The following is a 25,298-nucleotide window of genomic DNA, read 5'->3' as shown; positions in this document are numbered from 1 at the left end:
GCAGTGAGCCAAGATCGCACCACTGCACTCCAGCGTGGGCGACAAAGTGAGACTCTGTCTCAAAAAAAAAAAAAAAAAAAAAAGAGAAAAAGAAAAAAAGAAAGCACTTCCTGCACATGGGCCTGGGCTGAAACCTGAGGACAAGCAGGCTCATTTGGGCATCTGAAGGGGCGACAGTGTACATGATCCTCAGAGATCCCACAAAGGACCAGCTTGGACACCCTCTCCAGGCTGTTCTACCCAAGTGTATAGGACCCTTTCTTACCTCCAGCAAAGCCACTGCCTCCTCTCCATTCTTTGGATGACGCTTATGCATCCAGGCCAGGAGCTCCTCAGGCAGAATGGCCAGGAACAGCTCAAGCACCAGCATGTCTAACATCTGCTCCTTGGTATGAATCTCAGGCCTTAACTATTCACAGCACAGCATACAGAGCTGGCTCAAGGCCTCACAGGCCCAGGAGTCTCCTTGTATCAGAACTGTCAGAAATGCTGGCCGAATAACTCCTGTTTGTTTGGGCTACTCCTTTTTGGGATGGATCCCTGCTCCATGGCAAGGCTTTATTTGTTGTTTACTTTAAATAGCTGCTTTGTCTCTTCAGGAGCCCATGGAAGGGACACAGTGGGCATTCTAGCTCCAATGGGCTAAGAGGATTGCTGCTGTGAGTGTTATGTTAAGGCACACTCCTAAGGTAACAGAAACTATAATTCAAAAAATAAAAGTGTAAAGCAGTTCAAACCTTTTCTCAAATAGAAGAAGTTTGTCAAGAAACAGCAGTTTTGACAGTCCTGAGAAAATTGTTGGATGCTTGTTTCCCAAAAATCACAACAAAACAATGTTGGTAAGGCAAAATGAAGTTTATTCTTGTGGGTGATAAAAAGCACTACCTTGACAGAGTCCTAGTAGCATCTCTGAGGGAGGAAGGCAAAGTCAGGATATTTACAAGATTTGAAAGGTTTGATGCTGATCTTTCAAAGCAGAATTAGGACTGGGCAAGGATGGTGATACAATAATTTGAGATTGATGGACACATTCATTAAGATGAAGGTTTTGAGGTGAGGGTTTCAAAAAGTCTGGATACTAATTATTGTAAGTTGAAGAATTTGATGTTCATTTAAATAGATTTTTTGAAGGGGAAGTTCTTGAAACAAAAATAATTATTTGCATTTTTTATCTCCTACAGCAATAATGTCCTGGAATAGTAAAGTCATGTTGATAAAGACAGTGGAATACTAGTATCACATTAGCAAAGACAGTTGAATAGTAAAATTATGCTAACATAGGTAGGGGGCTGTGTGGGTAACGGATTTAGGCAAGGCCTATCTGTTACCCAGGATTAACATGGCGGGCAGTGGTGAAGGGCATGGGCTGAGGATTCCAAAAGCCCTGGGCTCGAATGTTGTCACATTCTCTTATGTGTAGTGGCTTAATCTCTCTAAATTTCTATTCCCCTTCTGCTGTTAAAAACAAACTTCTAATTTTGTTTGTAACTGTTTATTTTGAACTAACTTTAAACTTACAGAAAATTTCCAAAAAGGTATAGAGCAGTCCCTATATCCTTCACCCAGCTTCCTATTATATTAAAATCTTACATAACCATAGCACAATTGCAAGGCCAAAAAATAGTATTGGTACAATGTGATTAAACCACAGACCTGATAATACAGGGTTCTTTTTTAAGAAAAATTACAAAAAGCATTAGATGCAGTGCCTGGAAAGCATTAGACTCAGTGCCTAGCACTTAGTAAGACCTCAGTAAAGGATTGCAGTTATCGTTATGACCTGGTCATCGAGGGGCTGGCAGGGGAGGCCACACCTGGTGCTCAGGGACACTTCTGTTTTTTGGCACACAACTTAGGACCACGCAATAAGGCCCTCTACTGCCTTCTCTGTGCTTAGCTTCTGTTACCCAATTGGCATCTTTGAAAGACGTCTTCACTTCCTGGGCTCTAAGGATTAATTTAGGGACTTCTGGAGCAGGTTTGGAGAAAGGCTGTTTCAGGAATCATTCAAGATAAAGGACATGGAAGCGGGTTCTACAGGTTGCCTTCCACTAGTTTAGATCTTTGAAAGAATAAGGCAAAATACAGTGTTAACCAACCAGACTACAAACACTTTCCCTGTTTATTCTGTAACATAAACGAAATGGCAGATCATCAGTGGACAACCATAACGAGCCTCGGACTCGGGAAGATCTGGCTATGTTCCTTAAGCCATCAGGGCCTGACAGATCACAAAAAACTTCCAATAGTCGGCGGTCACGTTGGAGAAAAGGGTGGTCCGCATAGACCGACCAGGTAGGCATCTGTGAACCAGAGTCGGACTTCGCAACGTCTGGGGAAACGTCTGGACCGCGTGGGGAGCTGGGCTCCGGTTGGCTAGGGCAACCCCGCGGTGCCAGGGCCGGGACGCCCACCAGTCTGCGCCGTGCACTGTCTCAGACGGCGCTTCCAGCGCGGCGCTAAGCAAGGACGGGGCTCCTCCCGCCCGCACCTGGCTGAGATGGGGGACTCGGGCGGCGGCGTCCTGCTCTCTTCCTGCCAGTCCTACTACCTGGGCTGGGTGGCAGCTGCAGCCCAGCTCTAACCAGCTCCTCTACGCCCTGCCTGGCCGCCGGCGGAAGTGCGTCTGCGAACCCCGGCCGGCCTTGCGTCCCAGCTTCCAGCGGCTTCAGAGAGGTGCGCACCGTGTGGGGTCCCCAGTGCGCGCTGCGGAGTCTCCAAATGGGGTCACTTAGGCATGGGGTTTTGTTTCACAACTTGTGTCACCCCAAAGAAAGGGTTTGAGTGCCAGCTTCGCAGCGTTGAGTCCGTCAGTCCTCCCCGCTCGGGTCGGCAGGCGGGAATCTCCCCAGACTTCATTCCTGTCCACCGACCTGGAGTTTCAGTTTTCTCACAAAAGTACACTTTTCCCAATCACTGTAACCATAAATGGCTCAAAATAAAAATGAAATTTTTCTTGACTCTGGAAAACAAAATATAAAAGGATCAGAATTGTTTCAAACAAAAAGTCATGAAAGATCACTGAAGTCCTCTATCAGGTTAGGCCCATGTTATTAATTCTTGTTCTGCTTGATGTTGGGTTAGTAATCTTCATGAATCCATCAGTTTTTTTTTTTTTTACGCGTTCTGGAAGTTTTTAGCTAGTCCAGTGGTGTGACTTCCAAAGTTATCAGAAACCTGCATTCAAGAGTACTTGGCAGTGTCCTTTCCATGAATTTCCTTGAAGAAAAATAAAATTTTAGGCTGTACCGAATTGTAAATCACTTTTTGAGAAGTAAAGTAAGACAATAATTGTCTGTGGATGACAAAAGGCTTAGAGTAGCCGTGGCTAAACACACAATTAACAAGAAAATTTGGTTATTTCTGTGGCCTACAAAATTGGCCATAATCATAATTTTGACTGATAACATATACCAAGACACATCAGAATTTAGGAATATACAGTTTTGGAACACATGTTAATAACACATTTATACAAATGTGACTGAAAGTTTTGGGGTTTTTTTTGTTTTTGCCTTTTCCCACATCTTCTAATCAACAAAAGTTAAATGCCATTTCTTATTTGATAATGCTTCCTGTGTGATTTTAACATGCCGTATGTCTCTCTTGGACTATCAGGCATTCCTTATAGAAAATACTTAATTTTAGAATTTGAAATTTGATTTTGGGAAGTATGTCAAATATCAAAGTCTTAAAACCTTTGATATCAAAAATAAGATCACGTCATAATAATCATTTATTTAGCCAAAGTGATAATTGAAATATTTCAAAAAGCATAAACCTTTACTCTTTGAAAGAGAGGAGATTCAGTTTTTCAAACAAGAATCTGTCTCTCTCCTTTTTAAATTTTAACAGTTTATTCAAAAGACGAACGCTAGTCTTATATCTCTTAATACTATATTGTTCAAGCAAGAAAATAAAATTCTACTTTGTATCAGTGCACTGTTAATATTAAACCTAATTTTAATAATACCTTATAAACAGATCCATCTATTCTCATCAGCTTTGACCATGCAAGATAAGATTTCCACAAACTTTGTATAACCTTTTACAATTTTTCCTATTCTCTTTCTCCAAATTCCTGTATCCATTCAGTTTATTATTCTTTTTAATCCTTTCACTTTAAAGCAACCATTTTTTTTAAATTTTACTTTGAATTCCAGGATACAAATGCAGAACATGTAGGTTTGTTAACAAAGATATATGTGTGTCATGGTAGTTTGCGGCACCTATCACTTGTCATCTAGGTTTTAGGCCTGCATGCATTAGCTATTTGCCCAAATGCTATCCCTCCCCTTGCCCCCATCCCCTGACAAGCCCCCATGTGTAATGCTCCCCTCCCTGTGTCCATGTGTTCTCATTGTTCAACTCCCACTTATGAGTGAGAACATGCAGTATTTGTTTTTCTGTTCCTGTGTTAGTTTGCTGAGGATGATGGCTTCCAGCTTCATCCATGTCCCTGCATAAAGGACATGATCTCATTTCTTTTCATGGCTGCATAGTATTCCATGGTATCTATGTGCCACATTTTCTTTATCCAGTCTATCATTGATGGGCATTTGGGTTGGTTCCATATCTTTGCTATTGTAAATAGTGTTGCAATAAACAGATGTGTGCATGTGTCTTTATAGTAGAATGATTTATATTCCTTTGGGTATATACCCAGTAATGGGATTGTTAGGTCAATAAGTATTTCTGGTTCTAGATATTTGAAGAATCACCACACTTCTTCCAAAATGGTTGAACTAATTTACATTCCCACCAACAGTGTAAAAGCGTTCCTATTTCTCTAAGCCTCGCCAGCATCTGTTGTTTCTTGACTTTTTAATAATCGCCATTTTGACTGGTATGAAATGCTATCTCATTGTGGTTTTGATTTGCATTTCTCTAATGATTAGTGATGTTGAGCTTTTTTTTCTTATGTTTGTTGGCCACATAAATGTCTTCTTTTGAGAAATGTCTGTTCATATCCTTTGCCCACTTTTTGATGGGGTTGTTTTTTCCTTGTAAATTTGTTTAACTTCCTTGTAGATTCTGGATATTAGACCTTTGTCAGATGGGTAGATTGCAAACATTTTCTCTCATTCTGTACGTTGCCTGTTCACTCTGATGATAGTTTCTTTTGCTGTGCAGAAGCTCTTTAGTTTAATTAGATCCCATTTGTCAATTTTGGCTTTCGTTGCAATTGCTTTTGGAGTTTTCATCATGAAGTCTTTGCTCATCCCTATGTCCTGAATGGTATTGCCTAGGTTTTCTTCTAGGGTTTTTATGGTTTTGGGTTCTACACTTAAGTCTTTAATCCATCTTGAGTTAATTTTTGTACAAGGTGTAAGGAAGGGGTCCAGTTTCAGTTTTCTGCATATGGCTAGCCAGTTTTCCCAGCACCATTTACTGAATAGGGAATCCTTTCCCCATTGCTTGTTTTTGTCAGGTTTGTCGAAGATCAGATGGTTGTAGATGTGTGGTGTTGTTTCTGAGGTCTCTGTTCTGTTCCATTGGTCTATATGTCTGTTTTGGTACCAGTAACATGTTGTTTTGGTTACTGTAGCCTTGTAGTATATAGTTTGAAGTCAGGTAGGCACGATACCTCCAGCTTTGTTCTTTTTGCTTAGGATTTTCTTGGTTATATGGTCTCTTTTGTGGTTCTATATTAAATTTAAAATAGTTTTTTCTAATTCTGTGAAGAATGTCAGTGATAGTTTGATGGGAGTAGCATTGAATCTATAAATCACTTTGGGCAGTATGGCCATTTTCACATATTGATTCTTTCTATCTATGAGGATGGAATGTTTTTTTCATTTCTTTGTGTCCTCTCTTATTTTCTTGAGCAGTGGTTTATAGTTCTCCTTGAAGAGGTCCTTCACATCCCTTGTCAGCTGTATTCCTAGGTATTTTATTCTGCTTTTAGCAATTGCGAATGGGAGTTCATTCATGATTTGGCTCTCTGTCTATTATCGGTGTATAGGAATGCTTGTGATTTTTGCACATTGATTTTGTATCCTGAGACTCTGCTGAAGTTGCTTATCTGCTCAAGGAGTTTTGGGGCTGAGATGATGGGGTTTTCTGGAAAGAACACTTGCATAATTATGGCATCTCCACCAATGAACTGACAACTCCAGCTTTGAGCCTCTGAAACCAATGAACAAGGTCTCTAAGCAGCTTATGTGAACCTCTCTTTTTGCTAATAAAAACTTGCCTTTACCCTTCCCTCGTTGAATGCATTAGTAGCTTGCCATTCTGTGCATTCTAGGTTATAATCTTCATTTCTCATTTGCGAGTAAACTTTTTTTAAGTTTAACAATGGAAACAATGTGACGCTTGACTACAAATATTATAAAATTAAGACACCAAAGCAAGCATGCTAATGTGTCTCACTACAAATATATCTACAGATAACACTTCTGATCATTAGAAAATGATCCAATTGTGTTTAGAGGTTCAATGACAGCATAAATAGATTTAAGTGTGACTACACACCTCATTTCTCCCACAGGGCTCCTCTGCTAATGCTTCTGGGAGACAGCTTCATACAGCCAGCGCCAGGAGGCGAGAAGAGACGAGAGGAAAGGAAGTCTTCTCTTCACGCCCTCCTGGGGCCCGTCTTGGTGCTGTGTGTGGTGGAGGGGGACGAATCTGCGGTCCGCAGTCGCAGCCTCCTCTTGCAGCTGCCGCCTTCATCCCCGAAATCCTGTTCCTAACCATCAATAGGAACCCTGAGAAAAGTTAGAGGTGTGAAGTGCACACATAACCCTGGGCCACAAACTCGGTCCCGGACGCCACAGGACAAGAGCTCACCTGGGCCACACAGCCTGGCTGGAAGATGGGCGCGTACCGCGGCTCCTGCTGCTTCCGGCCCCTCTAGGAAGAGGCTTTCGGTGGTGGCCTCGCGCGCCCCCTCTGGGCAGGGAGCCGCGGCGGGGTTTGAGGGCGCAGTTGGCTCCCGGCCTAGCGGGTCGCAGCTCCTTCCAAGATTTTGAAATGTTGGCGGATTAACCTTCTAGAAGGGTGCTAGGTCTCCCCCATCCCCTGCCACCAACTTTAGAGTTGTGGTGTGCAAGCGCTATCTTTTCTGATGTTATATCCCATAGGAATATTTTCAGTGACATGATTGTTTAAGCGTTAAGAACTAGGGCCCTGGAATAAAATGTGCGTTAAAATCCTGGTTCTACCACTTACTATGTGATCTTTAGCAAGATAGTTAACTTCACTACAGCTCAATTTTCTCATCTATAAAACGTGAAAAATAATAGCCATTACAAAATGAGATAGGACATACTAGCACAGTACCTGTAAAAAACTGGGCTCAACATTACCTTAAAAAACAAACCAAATATTGTGTTACTTAGATCCATCCCATCAGGACATTTTTAAAGTCATTGAAAGTAAATGCTAAGCTATTTCTTATAAAGCCTCTTAGTGGGAGATTTTGTACATTTCACATTAGATAATCATACATCTAACATCAAGGTCCTGTTTACATTTTATAGTATAAAAGCCTTACATACTGTGGAATGTTTAAGACTTAAATCATTCCTCCCTAACCTCTTTCATATACTATCGCTCTATACTCTCTTCTCAGTCTTCTCTGTAGAGAGCAGCCAGCAGCAACGAAATAACATTTCAGGACCTTATTTCCAGTACTAACTTCCTCAGTAATCTTCCACAATTGCTAGTGGCCAGAGAATCCTGTCAGTTTCTGTTAGGAGAACTCCCTATATTTCCTATCAAACTACCCCAGAAAGGTGCCAAAAACCAGTAAAAGCCTGGTTATCCTGTGTCTATCCTCCAACTTCTGAGGTTTAGTTCAATTTGAACACCTTTTCTCACTAGAACCCAGTTTTTGCTTAATTCAATTCTATGTTCTTCCTGTCTTACTTAAATATCTGGATTCTGGCCTCTTCCCTGGGGTGCTCTTCTGGTTTTTTACTTCCTGGTATGACCTCTGGACACAGATTTTGGCCTCATATAGGAATGCCACCATTACATATGTCCTCATTTGATATTAATCTCTAACTTAACATGAGCATCTTAGTTTTGTGGTCTTCAGTTTTTAAAGGGATGCTCTGAAAACACTGTTCTTCAGTGCACTGTGCAAGCTATTTCACTCCTGGGTTTAGCTGAACTCTTCTTGTGCAAAACTAACTAGGAAAATAAACTAGGACTGATTATCAGTCTCTTTACCTAAATCTTCCTTTTCTTCCCACACTGTAATCATGATTATTTCCCCAGACAGTCTCTATTTCTCTACATTGCACTGCCATAGACTACCCTATTTATTAGCCCCCTAAATGTAGCTCTTTTGGTTTGACTTTAGTAGTCAGTGAAAGAAGGGGTACATCCCCATTCTCACAGAAAGCACATACACACAGATGAACACCAGAAACTGGTCTTTCAGTCTTCCATCTTGCCCAATATTTATTTTTTATTTAATATTTTTCATATTGTGCCATTTCCTCAGCATTTACATACAAATTTAAGTTCCTTACATTAATAGGTTTTCCCTCATGTGAATTCTCTGGTGTTGACTAAGGTTTGAGCTCTGACTGAAGGCTCTTCCACACTCACTGCATTCATAGGGTTTTTCTCCAGTGTGAATTCTAAAGTGTCGAATAAGATGTGAGCTCACTCGGAAGGTTTTCCCACATTCACTACACTTGTAGGGTTTCTCTCTAGTGTGAATTCTCTGATGCCTGATAAGATGTGAGTTCAGGTTGAATGCTCTCCCACATTCTTTGCAACCAAAGGGTCTTTCCCCAGTGTGAATTCGCCGATGTCTAGTAAGATCTGAGCTCTCTGCAAAGCTTTTCCCACATTCATTACATTCATAGCGTCTCTCTCCAGTGTGGATTCTCTGATGCCTAGCAAGTTTTGAGCTGTGCCTGAAAGCTTTTCCACATTCATTACACTGATGAGTTTTATCTCCACTGAAAACTGCTGCATGTTTAGCAAGTTTTGGGCTCTTGAAAGATTTTCCATATTGGTGATTTTTTTCTCCAGCATAAATTATTTGATGGTTAATAAAATCTGAGTTCCATTTGAAGCTCTGGTCACAGGTACCATGTTTACAAGATTTCTGGTGTGTGAATTCATTTGAGTTCAGATTTAATCTCCTCTCACATCCATCATGGCTTATTATTTCACCTCTGACTGCATTTTTGTGGGTGAGGATTTTACCAAAACCTTCATCGTGGGCAGATGATAGTCTCTGAGACTCCCCTGATTCTTTTTCCCATTGCCTCTTTGCCCTGCCTGCAGACTTACAGATGTCTTGAGATTCACCAGATGCTTCTGATGTGTATCCTGAGATTCTTCCAGATATAATTCTCTGTGATTCCATTTTTTCAAAAATTTCCAGCTTTGGCATGGATCTACTGTTTTCACTCTCATTATCTAAAATAAAAAAGAAAGAGGGAAATATTACCTGTTTGCTGCACTAGACGAAAAGAAAATTTTGTAGCATGCTCAAGATAGTTACATATTGATATGCCTACTTTAATATATGACCTTTCACATGAGACGAATGATAGAATGAAAGAGGAAGATAGGAATGAAAGAAACATTGGTAAGAGCAAGTAATGCCTGCAGTGGTTGGCAGAGAGAGGAATCAGACATGTGAAGCATATATATTAGAAAAGATTGGGAAGAGGATTGTCATCAGCAAGAAATCAAGAGATAGGGGGAGATAGAGTACGGACAAGGAACTCTACAATGTTGACTGAAGTGGATCTTGGGAACCTTGGGTCTATGATACATTTCTAGAGGGAAAATGGAGGCACTACCTCAAAGAAAGCAGATGAGATCATAAGAGAGAAAAGTAAAGCTCTAATAGGTGACTGTGAAGTATGTGTGAGAAAACTTCCATCCACCTATTGTCTATTTCTTCCTCATATTCCATGGTTAATCAGTCTTCTAAATTCTGTCATCACTGTCCACTAAGTGTCCCTTGTATAAATCCCTTCCTTTACATTTCTGCTACCATCACCATAGTCTCAAACCTTACCATTTCCTATCTAGACTTTAACTGCCTCCTTGCTGTTCTGACTCTGCACTTTTCTTCTTCCTAGTTATCCTAAAGATCCTTACTAGACTAATGGTCACTAAACACTGCCATCCTTTCATACCCTACTCAAAAACCTTGAATCTCTCTCTCTCTCTTTTTGTTACAAGTCTAAATTCCCAAGCCTGGTTTCCAAGATCTATTTATGATCCAGTCTTCACAAATCCCACCTTTTGGCTCACAACTCTATACTGTGCTGGAATTGAACTGCCCTTCTTTTTATAAGGTGTCCTTTGTCTACAATACGCTAGGGCAGGAAAGAGGGTTAGGGAATGCTGTTCGTGGGGTGAGGGAAATTTACAGTTTTATATAGGATAGATGGAGATGTTTCCAGAACAAACCTGAAGGCAGAATATGTAGAAATTTCTTAAAAATTAATGGTGGCCAGGCGCTGTGGCTCATGTCTGTAATCCCAGCACTCTGGGAGGCCAAGGCGGGTGGATCACGAGGTCAGGAGTTTGAGACCAGCCTGGCCAACATGGTGAAACCCTGTCTCTACTAAAAATACAAAAATTAGCCGGGCATGGTGGCAGGCACATGTAATTCCAGCTACTCGGGAGGCTGAGGCAGGATAATTGCTTGAACCCAGGGGGCGGAGGTTGCAGTGAGCCGAGATCACGCCACTGCACTCCAGCCTGGGTGACAGAGCAAGACTCTGTGTCGGAAAAAACAAAACAAAACAAAACAAACAAACAAACCAAAAAATTAACGGTAAGTTATTCTTGGGTTTACTATAGGAACAATTCACACCTTAAGTGATACTGCATCCATGAATCTTTTAAATAGATGAGTTTTAGAACAGAGATGAGTATTCTGTGGAAGTAGTCTCTAGAAGTATAGCTAACTTTCTGTAAAAGTGTAAAAGAGCTTTATAAGACCAAGAGCATAAGAGGAAAAATATGGATCACAGTCTATGTTACTTGTGAATTATATACTATTTCTCAGTATATCATCATGTATCTCTTTCTCTTGATCATTATATGTACTTCTCTATGAACATGTTTTGCTTCTGTCCATGTATTTCTTTTTCTTTTCCTTTTTTTCTCTTTTCATGATATTTTCTCAACTCATTCACTTTTATTTCCTTTAATTTGGTCATATCATAAAAATGTTCTGTGTTTTGGAAATATTCTGGATAAGGAACAAAATTATCTTTTCCCCCACAATTGGCCAAAGACTCACAGGAAAACAAGTTCTCTCTCTCTCTTTTTTTTTTTTTCCTTTATGAGATGGAGTCTCACTCTGTTGCCCAGGCTGGAGTGCAGTGGCGTGATCTCGGCTCACTGCAAGCTCCGCCTTCCAGGTTCAGGCCATTCTCCTGCCTCAGCCTCCCGAGTAGCTGGAATTACATGTGCCTGCCACCATGCCCGGCTAATTTTTGTATTTTTAGTAGAGACAGGGTTTCACCATGTTGGCCAGGCTGGTCTCAAACTCCTGACCTCGTGATCCACCCGCCTTGGCCTCCCAGAGTGCTGGGATTACAGGTGTGAGCCACCGCACCTGGCCACAAGTTCTCTCTTTTCATTGGGTAATAAAGGAAAGGACCACCTATACTTGCCAAGACTAGTTTGTGGAGAGAGATTCATTCCCCTGTTTCTTTAGTGATGTGCACTGTATGGCATTCTGCCCCTTACCACAGTCCCATAGGAGCTGGGGTTCTGATGAATCAAAATGGGCCTTGGTTTCCACTGGTTGTAACTGGACACTAAGTGCTGGTCCAGGAGGTGACACTTTTTTCCGGAATATTTCTTGTCCATGTTCACGGGCTTGAATCTGAGAAAAATAAAGTACATTTGGGCTTATAAAAGAATCCCTGTGTTAAACATCTTCTAACAACAAAGAGAAACTCCCATAGAAATGCAAAACTGGGGAAGGAAGAATCGAGTCTGAGTCAATTGTAAAATGTAGTGTGGAATCAAACAGACAGGAAAGGAGACATAAATGCACACTGAACCAACAGCTCCTGCAAGCTAGATATGCAATCTCAGGCCTCTCCTCCCCCTGTGGGACTTTATCCATTATGGAGGTCTTAGATCTTCCATCCCCTGTGTACCTGGAGTACTGCTTTATCAGTGCCTCTCTCCAAATCTTCCAGTATGGTCACTGCCTCCTCTCCACTCTCTGGGTAATGTTCATGCACCCAGGCCTGCAAATCTCCCGGCAGGATGGTCAGGAACTGCTCTAGCACCAGCAGTTCCAGAATCTGTTCCTTGGTATGGATCTCTGGCTTCAGCCACTGACAGCAGAGCTCCCGGAGCCGGCTCAGTGTCTCACGAGGTCCAGGACAATCCTGGTAGCAGAACTGCCTAAAAATCTGCCTGCAGAGCTCCTGCTTAAGGAGTTCACTTCTCTGTAAGCAAGTGTCCTGCCTATGGATAAATTCTTCCTCTTCTATCTTCACTATCAGAAGTCCTTCATCCTCTGGAGAGTTCTGGGCTGCAGCTTTCTTTGATTCTGTAGCCATCTGTGGATAGAATATATTATCAGAACTTCTTTGGAAAGGGTCTTCTTTAGTTTCAAGAGTCCTCCTGAGGGATCAAAAATTACTATTACTGTCTAAGAAGATGAAAGACCACATAATAAAAATCGTCATTCTCCATTACACAAAAATTTACTGGGCATTTATTGTACGCAAAAGCACTGACATACTTGGTTTCTAGAATACAACTGTTAATGATTTCTACTTCAAGATAGCTTAATTTTTAAATTTAAAAATAAGATAAATTAGAAACAATAAACTTAAATGTAATGCTAAATATTAACAAGGTACATGTTATTAAATTTTAAAAGTCACAGAGAAAATAAGGATGAAAAAAGAAAAACGGTAGAAGTGCTTCATAAAGTAGGAGATGAGAAAAGTGCAGATGGTTGCAATGGTCAAGGGAAGCTTAATGAAAACATGAAATTCTGAAGAATAGAAAAGATTTGACTAGCATGCAGGAGAGAAAGAAATAGGAAATTACAAACAGAGAAACAGTCTGAACAATTGGGTAAGGGTAGGAATACAGAAGAGGGAAAGCAAAACGTTTAGTAGGTTTGTATAAGAAAATTATAGAGGCAAAGCTTGGAGATGTTACTGTAGAAAACATCCACTGTCAAGTTCATGAATTTGGAGTTTATCTTTTAGGCACTGAGGAGTCACTGAAGAGGAGTCAATTCTTCTGAGCAGAATGACCTGCTGAACACTGTGGAGATGAATATGTTCTTCATTTCTAGGGTGGGTGGTAATATGAAAAGATAGAGGCCACTGTATTCATGCAAGTATGAGGTTCTTTTTTTTGTTTTTTGAGAGGGAGTCTTACTCTATCACCCAGGCTGGAGTGCAATGGCATGATCTCGGCTCACTGCAACCTCCGCCTCCCAGGTTCAAGTGATTCTCCTTCCTCAGCCTCCTGAGTAGCTAGGATTTCAGATGCACACCACCACACCTGGCTAATTTTTTGTATTTTTAGTAGAGATGGGGTTTTACCATGTTGGCCAAGCTGGTCTCAAACTCCTGACCTTGTGATCTGCCCACTGCCCATCTCAGCCTCCTAAATTGCTGGGATTACAGGTGTGAGCCACTGTGCCTGGCCTGAGGTTCTTTTATTAAACATTTCACTAAGTTGACTACTGACTGATGCAATAACATACATTTTATTAAGAATCTCATCACAAGCAAAGCATTGGGCTAGAAGTTGTACAGCAATGGCTTACAAGAAAGTCTGAATATGACACTGGGCTTGCTGCCTAATCATCATATGGGATCTTTGGTAGAAACAGGTTCTTGGGCCTTACCTCTGGAGATGCTGAGTTGGGCCCTGCTCCTAGAGATGGTAACTTGGTCAGTATGGCATATGCCTGGAAAATCTGTATTCTAATATACAGCTTAATGGATTAAACAAAAAGTCTTTGAGTTTGAAGAATAGAAAAGATTTGACTAGGATGCAGGAGAGAAAGAAATAAATTCAGCAGGAAGAACTAGTTGGGAAAAAATTATAAAACATGGATACAAAAGATTTAAATGAGAAAACATTTCACATGACATATACATCATACATGTTTGTTAAATGTTGAATGTTGAAGTATAAAATGAGTTTGCAGTGGAGATACTGAACGTTCTAACTGTCCTGAGGTGGGAAGAGACTGTGAATGGTAGAAGGTATTTCCTAGAGGTGGTGGGTGTTAGAAATAAATTTTCGGTGCAGCAAAAGAAATAGCACTTGAACATGAATTTTCTCATCAGGGCAATTTTGCTTCTATAGAAAGGTGCATCTCGCAGATGGAGCAACGGCGAGTGCACACCTGATCAAGGGAGGGGAAGGGGTTCTTATCTCTGACGCAGGTAGCCCCTACTGCTGTGTTGTTCCCCTATTGGCTAGGGTTGGACTGCACAGTCTAAGCTAATTGTGACTGGCTATTTTAAAGAAAGCAGGGGTATGAACCAGAGTGGTGGGGTGAGCAGTTTCAGTGGGAAGGACAGTTACAGAACAGGCGACTAAAGGTGATGCAGGTCACAGCAGGTGACCAGGGGTGACTCAGGACAGAGCAGGTGACCAGGGGAATAGATGTGAACTACTGATTGGAACTGGTGGAAAAGGTTGTTTACTGAAACTAGGGGCAAGGAGACGAGGTTAAACTTTAAAGTGGAGAACAAAGAACTGAACATACTGACATACTGATTCTTTGAAGAAAATCTTAGAACTCACTGTATTTAACATGTGGCTTAAATTGGACAATAAAGAATGAGAAAGATTCAGAAAGGAAAGGAACGGAACAGAGTTGAGGAAGTGGGAATGAGCAGCAGGCTGATGGTGAGATCAGCTTGCAGGGTGTGATGGCTGGAGTGACTAAGAATTCTACTGCCTCTGTTAAGAAATTGCTCAACTCTAGTCTGAGTTCTTACAATTCCTAACACATACATATATGAATATATAAGTCCTTGTATTATTTTTAGTTGTTTGGCTGTTTTTTCATCAACTGATTGCTGTTCCATGAGGTTAAGGATCATGCATTATTAATTGTTCTTAAGGCTTCATATTTGTGATTGAAAGGAAAAATCAGGAAAGTTTCAGATGACTTCTGTTTTGGATAATCTGTATTTAAGATAATAATAAGACATCTACCTGGAAAAATATTTCCAACAGAAACAATGATATTTCAATAATAGAAAAGAACTTGGAATGGGAAGACAGATTTCGACAAGTGTTGGGAACAGGCCCCCAAATCTGGCCATAAACTGGCCCCAAAACTGGCCATGAACAAAATCTCTGCAGCACTGTGACATGCTCATGATGGCCTTGACGCCCACGCTGGAAGGTTCAGTTTACCGGAATGAGGGCAAAGAACACCTGGCCCACCCAGGGCAGAAAACGGCTTAAGGCGTTCTTAAACCACAAACAATAGCATGAGCAATCTGTGCCTTAAGGACATGTTCATGCTGCAGATGACTAGCCAGAGCCCATCCCTTTATTTTGGCCCATCCCTTTATTTCTCGTAAGGAATACTTTCAGTAAATCTTATGACTGGCTGGCTGTCAGTAAATAAGTGAGTAAATCTCTGTTCAAGGCTCTCAGCTCTGAAGGCTGTGAGACCCCTCATTTCCCACTCCACACTCTATATTTCTGTGTGTGTGCCTTTAATTTCTCTAGCGCCGCTGGGTTAGGGTCTCCACGACCGAGCTTGTCTCGGCAGACAAGATTCATGAAAAGGGTAGTTGAAGATATGTATCAGTATTAATTCTCCAAGAGTATGAAATAAATATCACAAGGTTCAGACTGAACCTTGGAAAACAATTTGAGTGAGTATAAGTAAGAACAAAAAATATCAATGATAAAGAAAAAAAAAGGGGGGTTAGTTCCATGGTATATTAACCAGAGAGTCTCAATCCCTTATACTTTACTGGGCCATTCCTTTGATGTTTCTTGTTATGTTTCCTAGATGCGCTAACCAAGTAGTGTCCTAATGCTTAATGAGCATGATCTCATTTACCATAGTAAGACGGGTGTGAAGTAGGCCCATATAATCTGAATGAAACTTCAATTATGCTGAGCAGCTGGTTCTACGACATGTTATCTCGGCTGACAGTCCTATCTCCAGGTGTTTTATCACTTCTCATCTACTTAAAACCGAGTCCCCCTAAAGTTAGTAGCTTTAAACTAATAAATATTTATTGAGCATCTAGTGCCTTATAATATTGTGTTAGGAGGACTTACAAAAATGCGTAAGCAGATGTGTGAACAAACGATAGGAGAGCAGACAGGAACGAGTAATTAATTATGATGAGAAACTTGGAGGTTAAAGAGCAGGGCTCCTGATGGATGAACATGCCTTGGTGGGCATGTTGGGGGAGGGGAAGACGGGTGAGAGTTTTGTTGGTGGAGAGGGAGACAGTCAGGGGAAATCCGGTAGAGACCACAAAGCAGAACAGAGGCTTCAAGGGGAATGCTGGTAAAGGCTCCCATAGTACCTTGTGTTTCTCAAGGGCAGGGGGTCAGTGTTGGCTTCACTGCATCCTCGGCACAGAGGAAATACTATTTACCGTGTCAATAAATTTCAGGACAAGCCGGGGTTGTCCCCAAGTGTCCTACAAAAGGGCGGTTACTCTTCTCAAGGGAAGCAGGGGATTGGGGGTGGTCCTCGCAGTAGTTTCTTTTGGCAGACAATGGCAGATCCGAGACATTTGGCACTCCCCGTTCCACCTGGCTGGAATGGGCAACTCCTCTTACCAGTGACCCCAAATTCAGGATCATCAGGACAGCCCCTACCCCACGCCACCACGCCCTCTCAGCGCTCCACTATGACGTCACGCGCGGCGGAGGTAACTATGGAGACCGCCAAACCCTCACTAAATACGTAAACGCGCCTGCCCTCCCAACGCCGAAGCTGGTTCCACCTTTCTCCGGGATTCCTCTGAGGGCCAGGGTCTGCTCACCCAGAGGCTGCTAATTTCAAAGGCGATATGAGAGGGACTGGATGTTTGGAGGGGGACATGGGGCTGGACATCTGGGTCCCCAAACCCGGACTCACCTCTCGGACAGGGCTGATTCCGATCGGACACTTCCGGTGGAAGCACTGAGCGGCGCTACACTTCAAGGATTCCGTCCACAGGGACTTGTGAGTTTGCGCAGAAGACGGGATGCTTTTGGACTACGATTCCAAGAATCCTTCCCGGGTCTCTTCAGGCGCAGACTTTTCGCCAAAGTCCTGAAGTTCTCACGGCTTGAAGGAGGGGGTATCTTTCTTCTCCATTGTAGTAGTGTGTCTCGCTAAATAACAGAGGGGACTCCCGAAAAGAAAATGAGGTTGGCCGGGCGCGGTGTCTCACGCCTGTAGTCCCAGCACTTTGGGAGGCCGAGGCGGGCGAATCACGACGTCAGGAGATCGAGACTATCCTGGCTTACGCGGTGACACCCTGTGTCTACTAAAAATCCAAAAAAAAAAAAAAAAAAAATTGCCGGGCGTGGTGGCACGCACCTGTAGTCCCAGCTGCTCGGGAGGCTGAGGCAGGAGAATCGCTTGAACCCGGGAGGCGGAGCTTGCAGTGAGCCGAGACCGCGCCACTGCACTCCAGCTTGGGTGACAGAGTGAGACTCAGTCTCAGAAGAAGAAGAAAAAATACACACTCGAGCACAAATTTTCTCAGCAAAGCAATTTACTTCTGTAGAAGGGTGCGTCTCACGGATGGAGCAATGGCGAGAGCACACCTGAACAAGGGAGGGGAAGGGGTTCTTATCCCTGACGCAGGTAGTCCCTAGTGCTGTGTCGTTCCCCTACTGGCTAGGGTTGGACCTCACAGTCTAAGTTAATTCCGATTGGCTGTTTTAAAGAGAGCAGGGGTATGAGCCGGAGTGGTAGGGTGAGCAGTTTCAGTGGGAAGGACGGTTATGGAACAGGTGGCTAAAGGTGACTCAGATCAGAGCAGGTGACTCAGGACGCAGCAGGTCACCAGGGGAATAGATGTGAACTACTGATTAGAACTGGTGGAAAAGGTTGTTTACTGAAACTAGAGGCAAGGAGACGAGGAAAACGGAAGAAGTTAAACTTTAAAGTGGAGAACAAAGAACTGAACATACTGACATACTGATTCTTTGAAGAGAAATTTAGAACTCACTGTATTTAACAAGGAGTTCAAGGCCAGCCTGGCCAACATGGTGAATCCCCGTCTCTACTAAAAATATAAAGAGTAGCTGGGTGTGGTGGTGGACGCCTGTAGTCCCAGCTACTTGGGAGGCTGAGACAGGAGAATCGCTTGAACCCAGGAGGTGAAGGTTGCAGTGAGCTGAGATCACGCCATTGCACTCCAGCCTGGGCGACAGAGCAAGAATCCATCTCAAAAAGAAAAAAAAAAATAGTTTATTCGGGAATAGGAAATTGCAATAAAAATAGACGTGCCAGAGTAAACTATGTTTCTATTCAGGAAGGTAAAGGAAGACAAAGGTTATTAAAGGAGGAATGGGGAGGATTATGTAATTGTTTTGAAATAATTATCCTTGGCTACAAAGATCGGTAACAAGGATGACACCAGTCTGAGGTTAGACAAACAGTTGCTGGGCAGATGTCCTTGCAGAAGTATTTTTGGTGTAAGGTGGGTTTTGCAGTCATATGTGATAGTTTTCTTATGAGGCATACAAGCCTGAGAAGTGTCTCTTCATAGCCCTCCCTGGCTCTATCTGTCGGATTATTGCTTTCGTTTTTATTTTTTAACACTAGTGGGCCGGGCGTGTTGGCTCACTTTTCTAATTTCCCGCTTTGCGAGGCAAAGGCAGGAGGATTAATTGAACTCAGGAGTTGGAAACCAGCCTGGGCAACATAGCTGGGACCTCGTCTCTACAAAAATTTAAAAAAAAAAAAAAATTAGCTGGGGGTTGTAGAGTGCACTTGTACTCCCAGCTACTCTGGAGGCTGAGGCAGGAGGATCGCCTGAGCCCAGGAGGTGGTGGCTGCAATGGTGAGCTGTGATTGCACCACTGCACTCTAGCCTGAGTGACTCCTGCCTCTATTTAAATCTCAGGTGGTGAAATTGAAGCCCACACAGCAGGGTTGCAACTGAAACTTCACCTCCTCTGCAAAACTTTCCTGCATTCCCAGGCAACTTTTCTTCTGAGGCCTTGTTTGATTCATCCCCTTACCCCAGTGGAACTCAGATATTCAAAATGGTATTAATTATAACCACTGGCTGTCATTGGTCCATGCGTGGCCTTAAAGTATGAACATTTTTTAATCCATTACCTAGTCTATAAGAACTATAGATTGACAACAACTTAGATTTAATACTACTCTTTTTCTAGTCCCTCTCTGTACTACCTCTCATCTGAGGAAACACTATCACAAATTTTGTATTTGTTGTTCTCTTGCTTTCTAACAAGATGATTCTATTTGATGTGAACCATTTTGTCCCTGAAAGTGGTGGCAGGGGAGTTCACACGAGGGAGTGCCCAAAACCGTCCTAGTTGGGGCTGGTTGGGATTCCAAAGAAAGCACTTGTGCCAAGGTGTTCAGTCCAAAGCATTTATTAAGGGAACTTACATAGTGTTGCGGAAATCCTCCCCATGGATAGTGAGAGAAAAGGGATGTTCTACCTAGATACATCTGCAGTGAGGGGGTCAGAGTATGGAGTTTCAATGAGGGTTTAAAGAATTTGGCTCGGGGCCAGAGCTAGTTTCTTTCAGTGTTTTCGGCGACAACTTAGATACCTTTATCAGTGCCTGGGAATGTTCAAGACCCAAGTTTGGGTTCAAGCATGCTGGGAAAAATCTGCAGCTGGCTAGGTTACAGAGAGGTCAAGGCACTCCAATTTGCAGTCACAGAATAGTCAAGGCTCTGTGATTTCCAGTCAGAGATCCTGCAATCTATTTTCCTGACTGGCTCTTACAATCTCACATGCTCGTCTCTTCCTATATGTTCCCTGAGCTGGTCAGAAAGGGTGGGATCATCGGCGATTTCTTTCCCCTGGCTTTATGAAACACTGCAAACAAAACCTACACTAACAGTAAATACAAGTGCACCTGACAAGATCTAAAATCACATTTTCCAAAAGGCTTCCTAGCAGAGCTTTCCACCAAGGACCCCATCCTGGAAAACATGACTTTGTGTAGACCACCAGGCATACCATATGTGTTCAGTAAGCTGTAATTGCTTTCGTGAGTGAAGGACGGATTGATTAACTTCAGCTTCTTTGGAATATACACACAATGTTCACTTTTGTAAAGGGCGCAGGTTCCCCCTTGCACAGGTGTCAGCATCTCTAGGGCCATTTGGTTTTGTAGACCACTTTTTTCATTGCAGCTGTTTCAGTGTTCAAAGCCTCCATACCATGTTTGGTGTCATTCAAAGCTGTGGAGACAAACCTCTGAAGGGCTTCCAGCTTCTACACGATATCAGAAGAACCTCCTGGAGGCACAAATATAGTCAATAAGTAATCCCACCAAGAAAAAACAGATCTACTCCACCGACCTCTCCAGATGGACTCATTGAGGGATACAGGAATGGTGCCAGAGATTCTGAAGTCATCCAAGCCACCCCAGGGGAAGCCAGGGCCAGAGGTTAGTAGCAGAGAGCCACTGGGTGCCATCTGGGGCAATTCAGTATATTCCTGGCCTACAAGACTGTGTGACAAATCAATCTGTGACCTTAAGGATAATGGTGTGTTGGCATTGGGCAATTGGGAGGAAACCTAGGTACTAGGAGAATACCTTAGGTATTACCTGAATGTCTTTAGAGTAATTATGTTGTTCTCAACAGATCTATGCAATTCAAGAGAGCATCCTTGCTGTAAGGATGAGCTAAAGAAAGCCATCCCACATTTGCCAGTATGATCTCCATTGCCAGAACCTGGTGCTCTTCAGGGCAGTTTTCACTTTGATGGTTGCCTCCTATGGGACATGTTTAGGGAAAAAGTTGAATTTTGTCTGTAGTTGTTCAATGTCATATCTCAATCACTCACATTTGCATGTGTGGTGTTAGAGAAATCTAGGGTACGTATTTATATGTATTGTCCAGTTATCCAAGTTTGTACGGAGATCCAGTCTTTACCCAGTAGTGGCTCAGTCCACCATGGAGTTCCTACATGACTATTCAAGGGCATAAGACCAAACACTCAGCAGTTAGGTTGGCCATGCAGATGGGCTGTGTGATGGCCCCAGTCCAGGAAAACATTTTGGAAGGATTTCCAGGTGCCAGTGGGAATGATATAACAGCAAAGGAGAAGGCAACTCAAGCTAACAGTGAAATGACAAAAATTTATTAGAAACACATAGGGTGTCTGTCTCCCACCCTCTGGCATAATAAAACTGGTGTTAACTCTGCCTTGCTACAATAATTTTGGTTTCCTTGGGAATCTTCCAGGAGAGCTGTACCAGACCCTCTGCCCAGTGTGGGAGGAGTAGACTCTACAGTGATAGGGCTAGATGACACCATACTGGTGTCACTTTGGTTCCCATTGGTATGGGGGCACTGCCTGCCCACTGCCATTGTGCCTCCCCAGACCCTTCATTGAAAAGGAAAGTGAGGGTCAGGTCCAGGGAGATAGTGGCCTCCTGCCTCAGGGGAATAAGGATACCAATCCAGCTTGGTGGCACTTTCCACCCCAGGTCCCATCTCAATGTTCCCTGCCCAGGCTTTATGGGACCAGGGGACTGCAAAATCAGGGCATTTGTGTGGGACTGAGTTAGGGCTTAAGACCGTGTCTAATTTTTTCCACACCTGCGTGCTTTGCACCAGACTATGCCTACCAGCCATTCATAAACTCACTCTCCTCCCATAACAGAGGGCTCATGAAAGAACATATAGCTTCCATTAAAGCCACAGCCCAATTTGTCAATGAGGGGAATCCTGTCAAGAGCTCAATTTGTTCCTTTAAGGTGTTTTTTTTTTCTCTCTCTGTAAGTCCTGTTCCCTATGGGTTGAAGAGCAGATGAAATTGCCATATAATGCCCTCCTTTTCTGCCCAGTCTAAAATCAGGGAACCTGTGAAATGGGTTCCTTAATCACTGATAATTATTCTGAAGTACCATACATTAATTGCAAGTGTGCAGACCTTGTATATTCGAGGTCTCGTTTGCTTTTTGACAAGGAAAAGCTTGCAAAAGGCCACTCACATTGCCTATGGATGTGAGTGCATATCAGTATCCCTTCTCTTAGGGAGTGGGCCAGTATAATCTATTTGCCATGTGTCAATGGCTTTCTCTCCTCTTTTTATGTTTTTAGTGGTCATTGGCACTTGCTGGCGATGGGCCTGGCAATAAATAGGACAATTTTTTATTGTCTTTTCTACTGTTGTTTGGACACTGGTAAGCCAACTTGTTGGGCTAGTTTCCACATAGTATGCAGCCCCCTATGACCTCTCTTCTGATGTATCAGTGTGCTGTATCTGTTTCTTCAGAGGTGATCGCTGACTAGGCTCCGGCCAGAATATTCTCTTACATATTTCCATTAGGGGATGATTGTTTGAGCTGCTACATGGAACACTATGACTTCAGCTCTTGCTTGTTGCAATTGGTCCCAAATGTCTGCCCATAGTTGTGCTCCCCACAATGCCTTTCATTTATGGACCATTGATCCTTTTTCCACTGCTGAATTCCTTTTGCTAATATTTGTATTTTTTTGGCCTCGTAATTATGAATGGGATTTGTCTAGTTCAATGTTGCCTAATCGCTGCCAGATTTTGATATTAATATTGCTCATTTTGAATACATTTTATAAGTTTTAAAAAATGTTCTGGTAATTATTTAAGGTTTGGTAGAAGTACCTTATGGACTCTTCCAGGTTTGGTTCTTTTTGGATGTTAGTCCTTTGAAAAGTTTATGCATTCTATGGAAATCAGTCTGTCCAGATTTTATATCTGTCGGTTTTGATAAATTTGTTTTCCTAGAAAATTACTCATTTTGTTTAGATTTCCAAACTTTTTTGCATAGTTTAAACTAAAGTAGTAAAGCACCTTAGTTTTATGTTTCTTCACATTTTCTGTTTCTGTAGATATTTCCTCTGTTTCTGGTTGTGTATATTTGTGCTCTGCTCTTTTTTTGTTAGTTTAGGTAGTAGTTTCTCTATTTTCTTTTCTTTGCTTTTTTTTTTTTTTTTTTGAGATGGAGTCTCGCTCTGTCTCCCAGGCTGGAGTGCAGTGGTGCCATCTCGGCTCACTGCAAGCTCCACCTCCCGGGTTCACGCCATTCTCCTGCCTCAGTCTCCCAAGTAGCTGGGACTACAGGCGCCCGCCACCACGCCTGGCTAATTATTTTTGTATTTTTTTTTAGTAGAGACAGGGTTTCACTGTGTTAGCCAGGATGGTCTCAATCTCCCAACCTCGTGATCCACCCGCCTCGGCCTCCCAAAGTGCTGGGATTACAGGCGTGAGCCACTGCACCCAGCCTCTCTATTTTCTTAATTGTTTTAAAAATATCAATCTCTTGGATTTATTTATTTACTTAGTTTTCTGTTTTCTGATTCATTAATTTCTTATTTTCTCTTAATTTCTTCTGCATCCCTTTGGTTTATTTTGTTGTCTTTTTCTAACCTTTCAGTTGGATCCTTAATTAATTAGAAAATCTATATTTTATGTGCTTATGGCTATGAATTCCCCTTTGCACACTGCTGTAGCTCTTCTCATACTTCTCTTATGTAGTGTTTTGATTGTTGTCATTTTTCCAGATATCCTTAAGTGTTTATATTTTCTTCTTGAAGCAGTACTTAGGAGAGAATTAAAAACATTTCAAATGGAGGACTTTCTCTTTCTGATTATGTCATTAATTTTTAGTTTTATTGAATTATATTCAGAGAATGTCTTAACTGTTTCATTATAGATGCTGTTACAGTTGACACACAGGAAGTTTATAGGTAGTGATCTCAGGATGAACACCTGTGAGACAGTAAAGGCAGCAGCATTGGGCAGAAGGGAGAAGGTGGGCTGTGATGCAATTACAACAAAAGCTTTGGCTGCTCCCATAGAACTAACATGGTCTTTCAGAGTTGTCCTGAGGAGGTTAGGACTTTATACTGCCTCAAGAGACCAGTATCTGGTTGCAGCTTATCCTACGGTGGGGTCATGACCTTGGGCCAAGTTGTTCTTTCCAGCTGAGGGCAGTTTCTGGAGAGGGGCTGAGAGTGAGGACTGTCTGAAAAGGCTACTAGCCACAACACTCCCAGCAACTGGAGAAATGCATTCTTCAGCCTTGAAAGGGGATCTGGGAGGCACAGCATGGTGTTCAGTACAGATGAAAATTGGAGATATTCTCTTTCTTGGTCTTCCTTGTACTTAGGGCAAGGGCATGTGTTCTGTTTGACTAATCAAATACAGCCTTCCTGCAATTTGAATCAAGGATAGGTGGTACAAAGAACTAGAAGCAGTGGAAAATCTCTCTAGTAGTGGTGGCAGTGGCAAAAATGTCCAGTTTATGGATCAGCAGTGGCATCAAGCTAGCATAGGCATCCAACATCCAGGGCAGGCAGTGTCAGTGGCACAAGCTGTGAGGCCCAATGTTCAGTGACAATAACTTTGGTGGTCAGCCCCTGAGATGGTTCTATATGTTGTTTTGGCTGTGGGCCTCTCAGTCTAGTTCTCCAACCCTTCCAGCAATTTTTCAACTACCCAACTCTTCATCTTTTCAATCTCTGCTTCTCCCTGTAAATTATTATATCATATAAAATGGTTGAATATATTTTTACCAAGTTTGAAGAGATATTTTGGATTGTGTGACTTAAAATTGGGATATATAGCATATGAAAAAATGCACTTTTTCAGGGCTCTGGGTGACATTGTAGACACAGAAAACAGCCAGTTAAATCAGATATGAGCTCCAAATCAAAAGCCACAAAGGCATAAGCTTTCATTACAGATATAGTCTACATATAGATAACTTTATGCATAGTCCAGAGTAAATGACAAATGCAGAATTTTAAGCATTAAAATGACATTAATAGCATGCCAGACAATTCTTGGAAGACTAGCATGAAGATTTGTATAGATACAGATGTAGACGTAAATTTCACTTTTTACACATGGGAATACAGACAAATTATAGGAAAGATATACAATATAATCATAAAACATGCATAGGTGCAAAACATCAGAGTGAGAAATAACTGTATCCCTCACTCTCATCAGTCTCTAATATAGACTCTACTACATTCAGGTTAATTTTTTCGATTGTTTATTCATACTAATATACCATGCTACCTCTTATCCACAAACCTTCCTTGTGTGTTTCGAATATTGTCATCATTCCTATGTAAAACGTACCCATTTTGAGGACCCAGATTAACTGTT

General features: G+C 42.2%; 2 protein-coding genes across 4 annotated transcripts in view; both read right to left on the bottom strand.

Moving 5' to 3' along the window:
* Positions 1-6,608, bottom strand: part of ZSCAN16 (zinc finger and SCAN domain containing 16) — a 28,506-nt gene extending 21,898 nt beyond the window's left edge. Inside the window, exon 1 of the mRNA XM_058432188.1 lies at positions 6,478-6,608. The gene's annotated coding sequence lies outside the window, so the exon portion shown is untranslated. The remainder of the gene's footprint in view (positions 1-6,477) is intronic.
* Positions 6,609-8,402: 1,794 nt separating this feature from the next.
* On the bottom strand, positions 8,403-17,467 carry ZNF165 (zinc finger protein 165). Of its 3 annotated transcripts, none has more exons than XM_032141574.2 (4): positions 16,506-17,467; positions 12,111-12,521; positions 11,692-11,830; positions 8,403-9,390 (listed from the first exon to the last, which is right to left on the bottom strand). In XM_032141574.2, the coding sequence occupies exons 2-4, from the start codon at positions 12,519-12,521 to the stop codon at positions 8,483-8,485; spliced, it is 1,458 nt and encodes a 485-aa protein (XP_031997465.1). In that variant the 5' UTR covers positions 16,506-17,467; the 3' UTR covers positions 8,403-8,482. The 3 variants fall into 3 exon arrangements, with proteins under 3 accessions (XP_031997465.1, XP_031997466.1, XP_031997464.1); XM_032141575.3 differs by having other exon boundaries at positions 16,578-17,467; XM_032141573.3 differs by having other exon boundaries at positions 17,066-17,467.
* Between the last annotated feature and the right edge of the window lie 7,831 nt (positions 17,468-25,298).

This window comes from Hylobates moloch, unplaced genomic scaffold, assembly GCF_009828535.3.
Source record: "Hylobates moloch isolate HMO894 unplaced genomic scaffold, HMol_V3 SCAFFOLD_20, whole genome shotgun sequence".
Classification (NCBI taxonomy): Eukaryota; Metazoa; Chordata; class Mammalia; order Primates; family Hylobatidae; genus Hylobates; species Hylobates moloch.
This window is presented reverse-complemented; position numbering and strand designations above follow the sequence as displayed.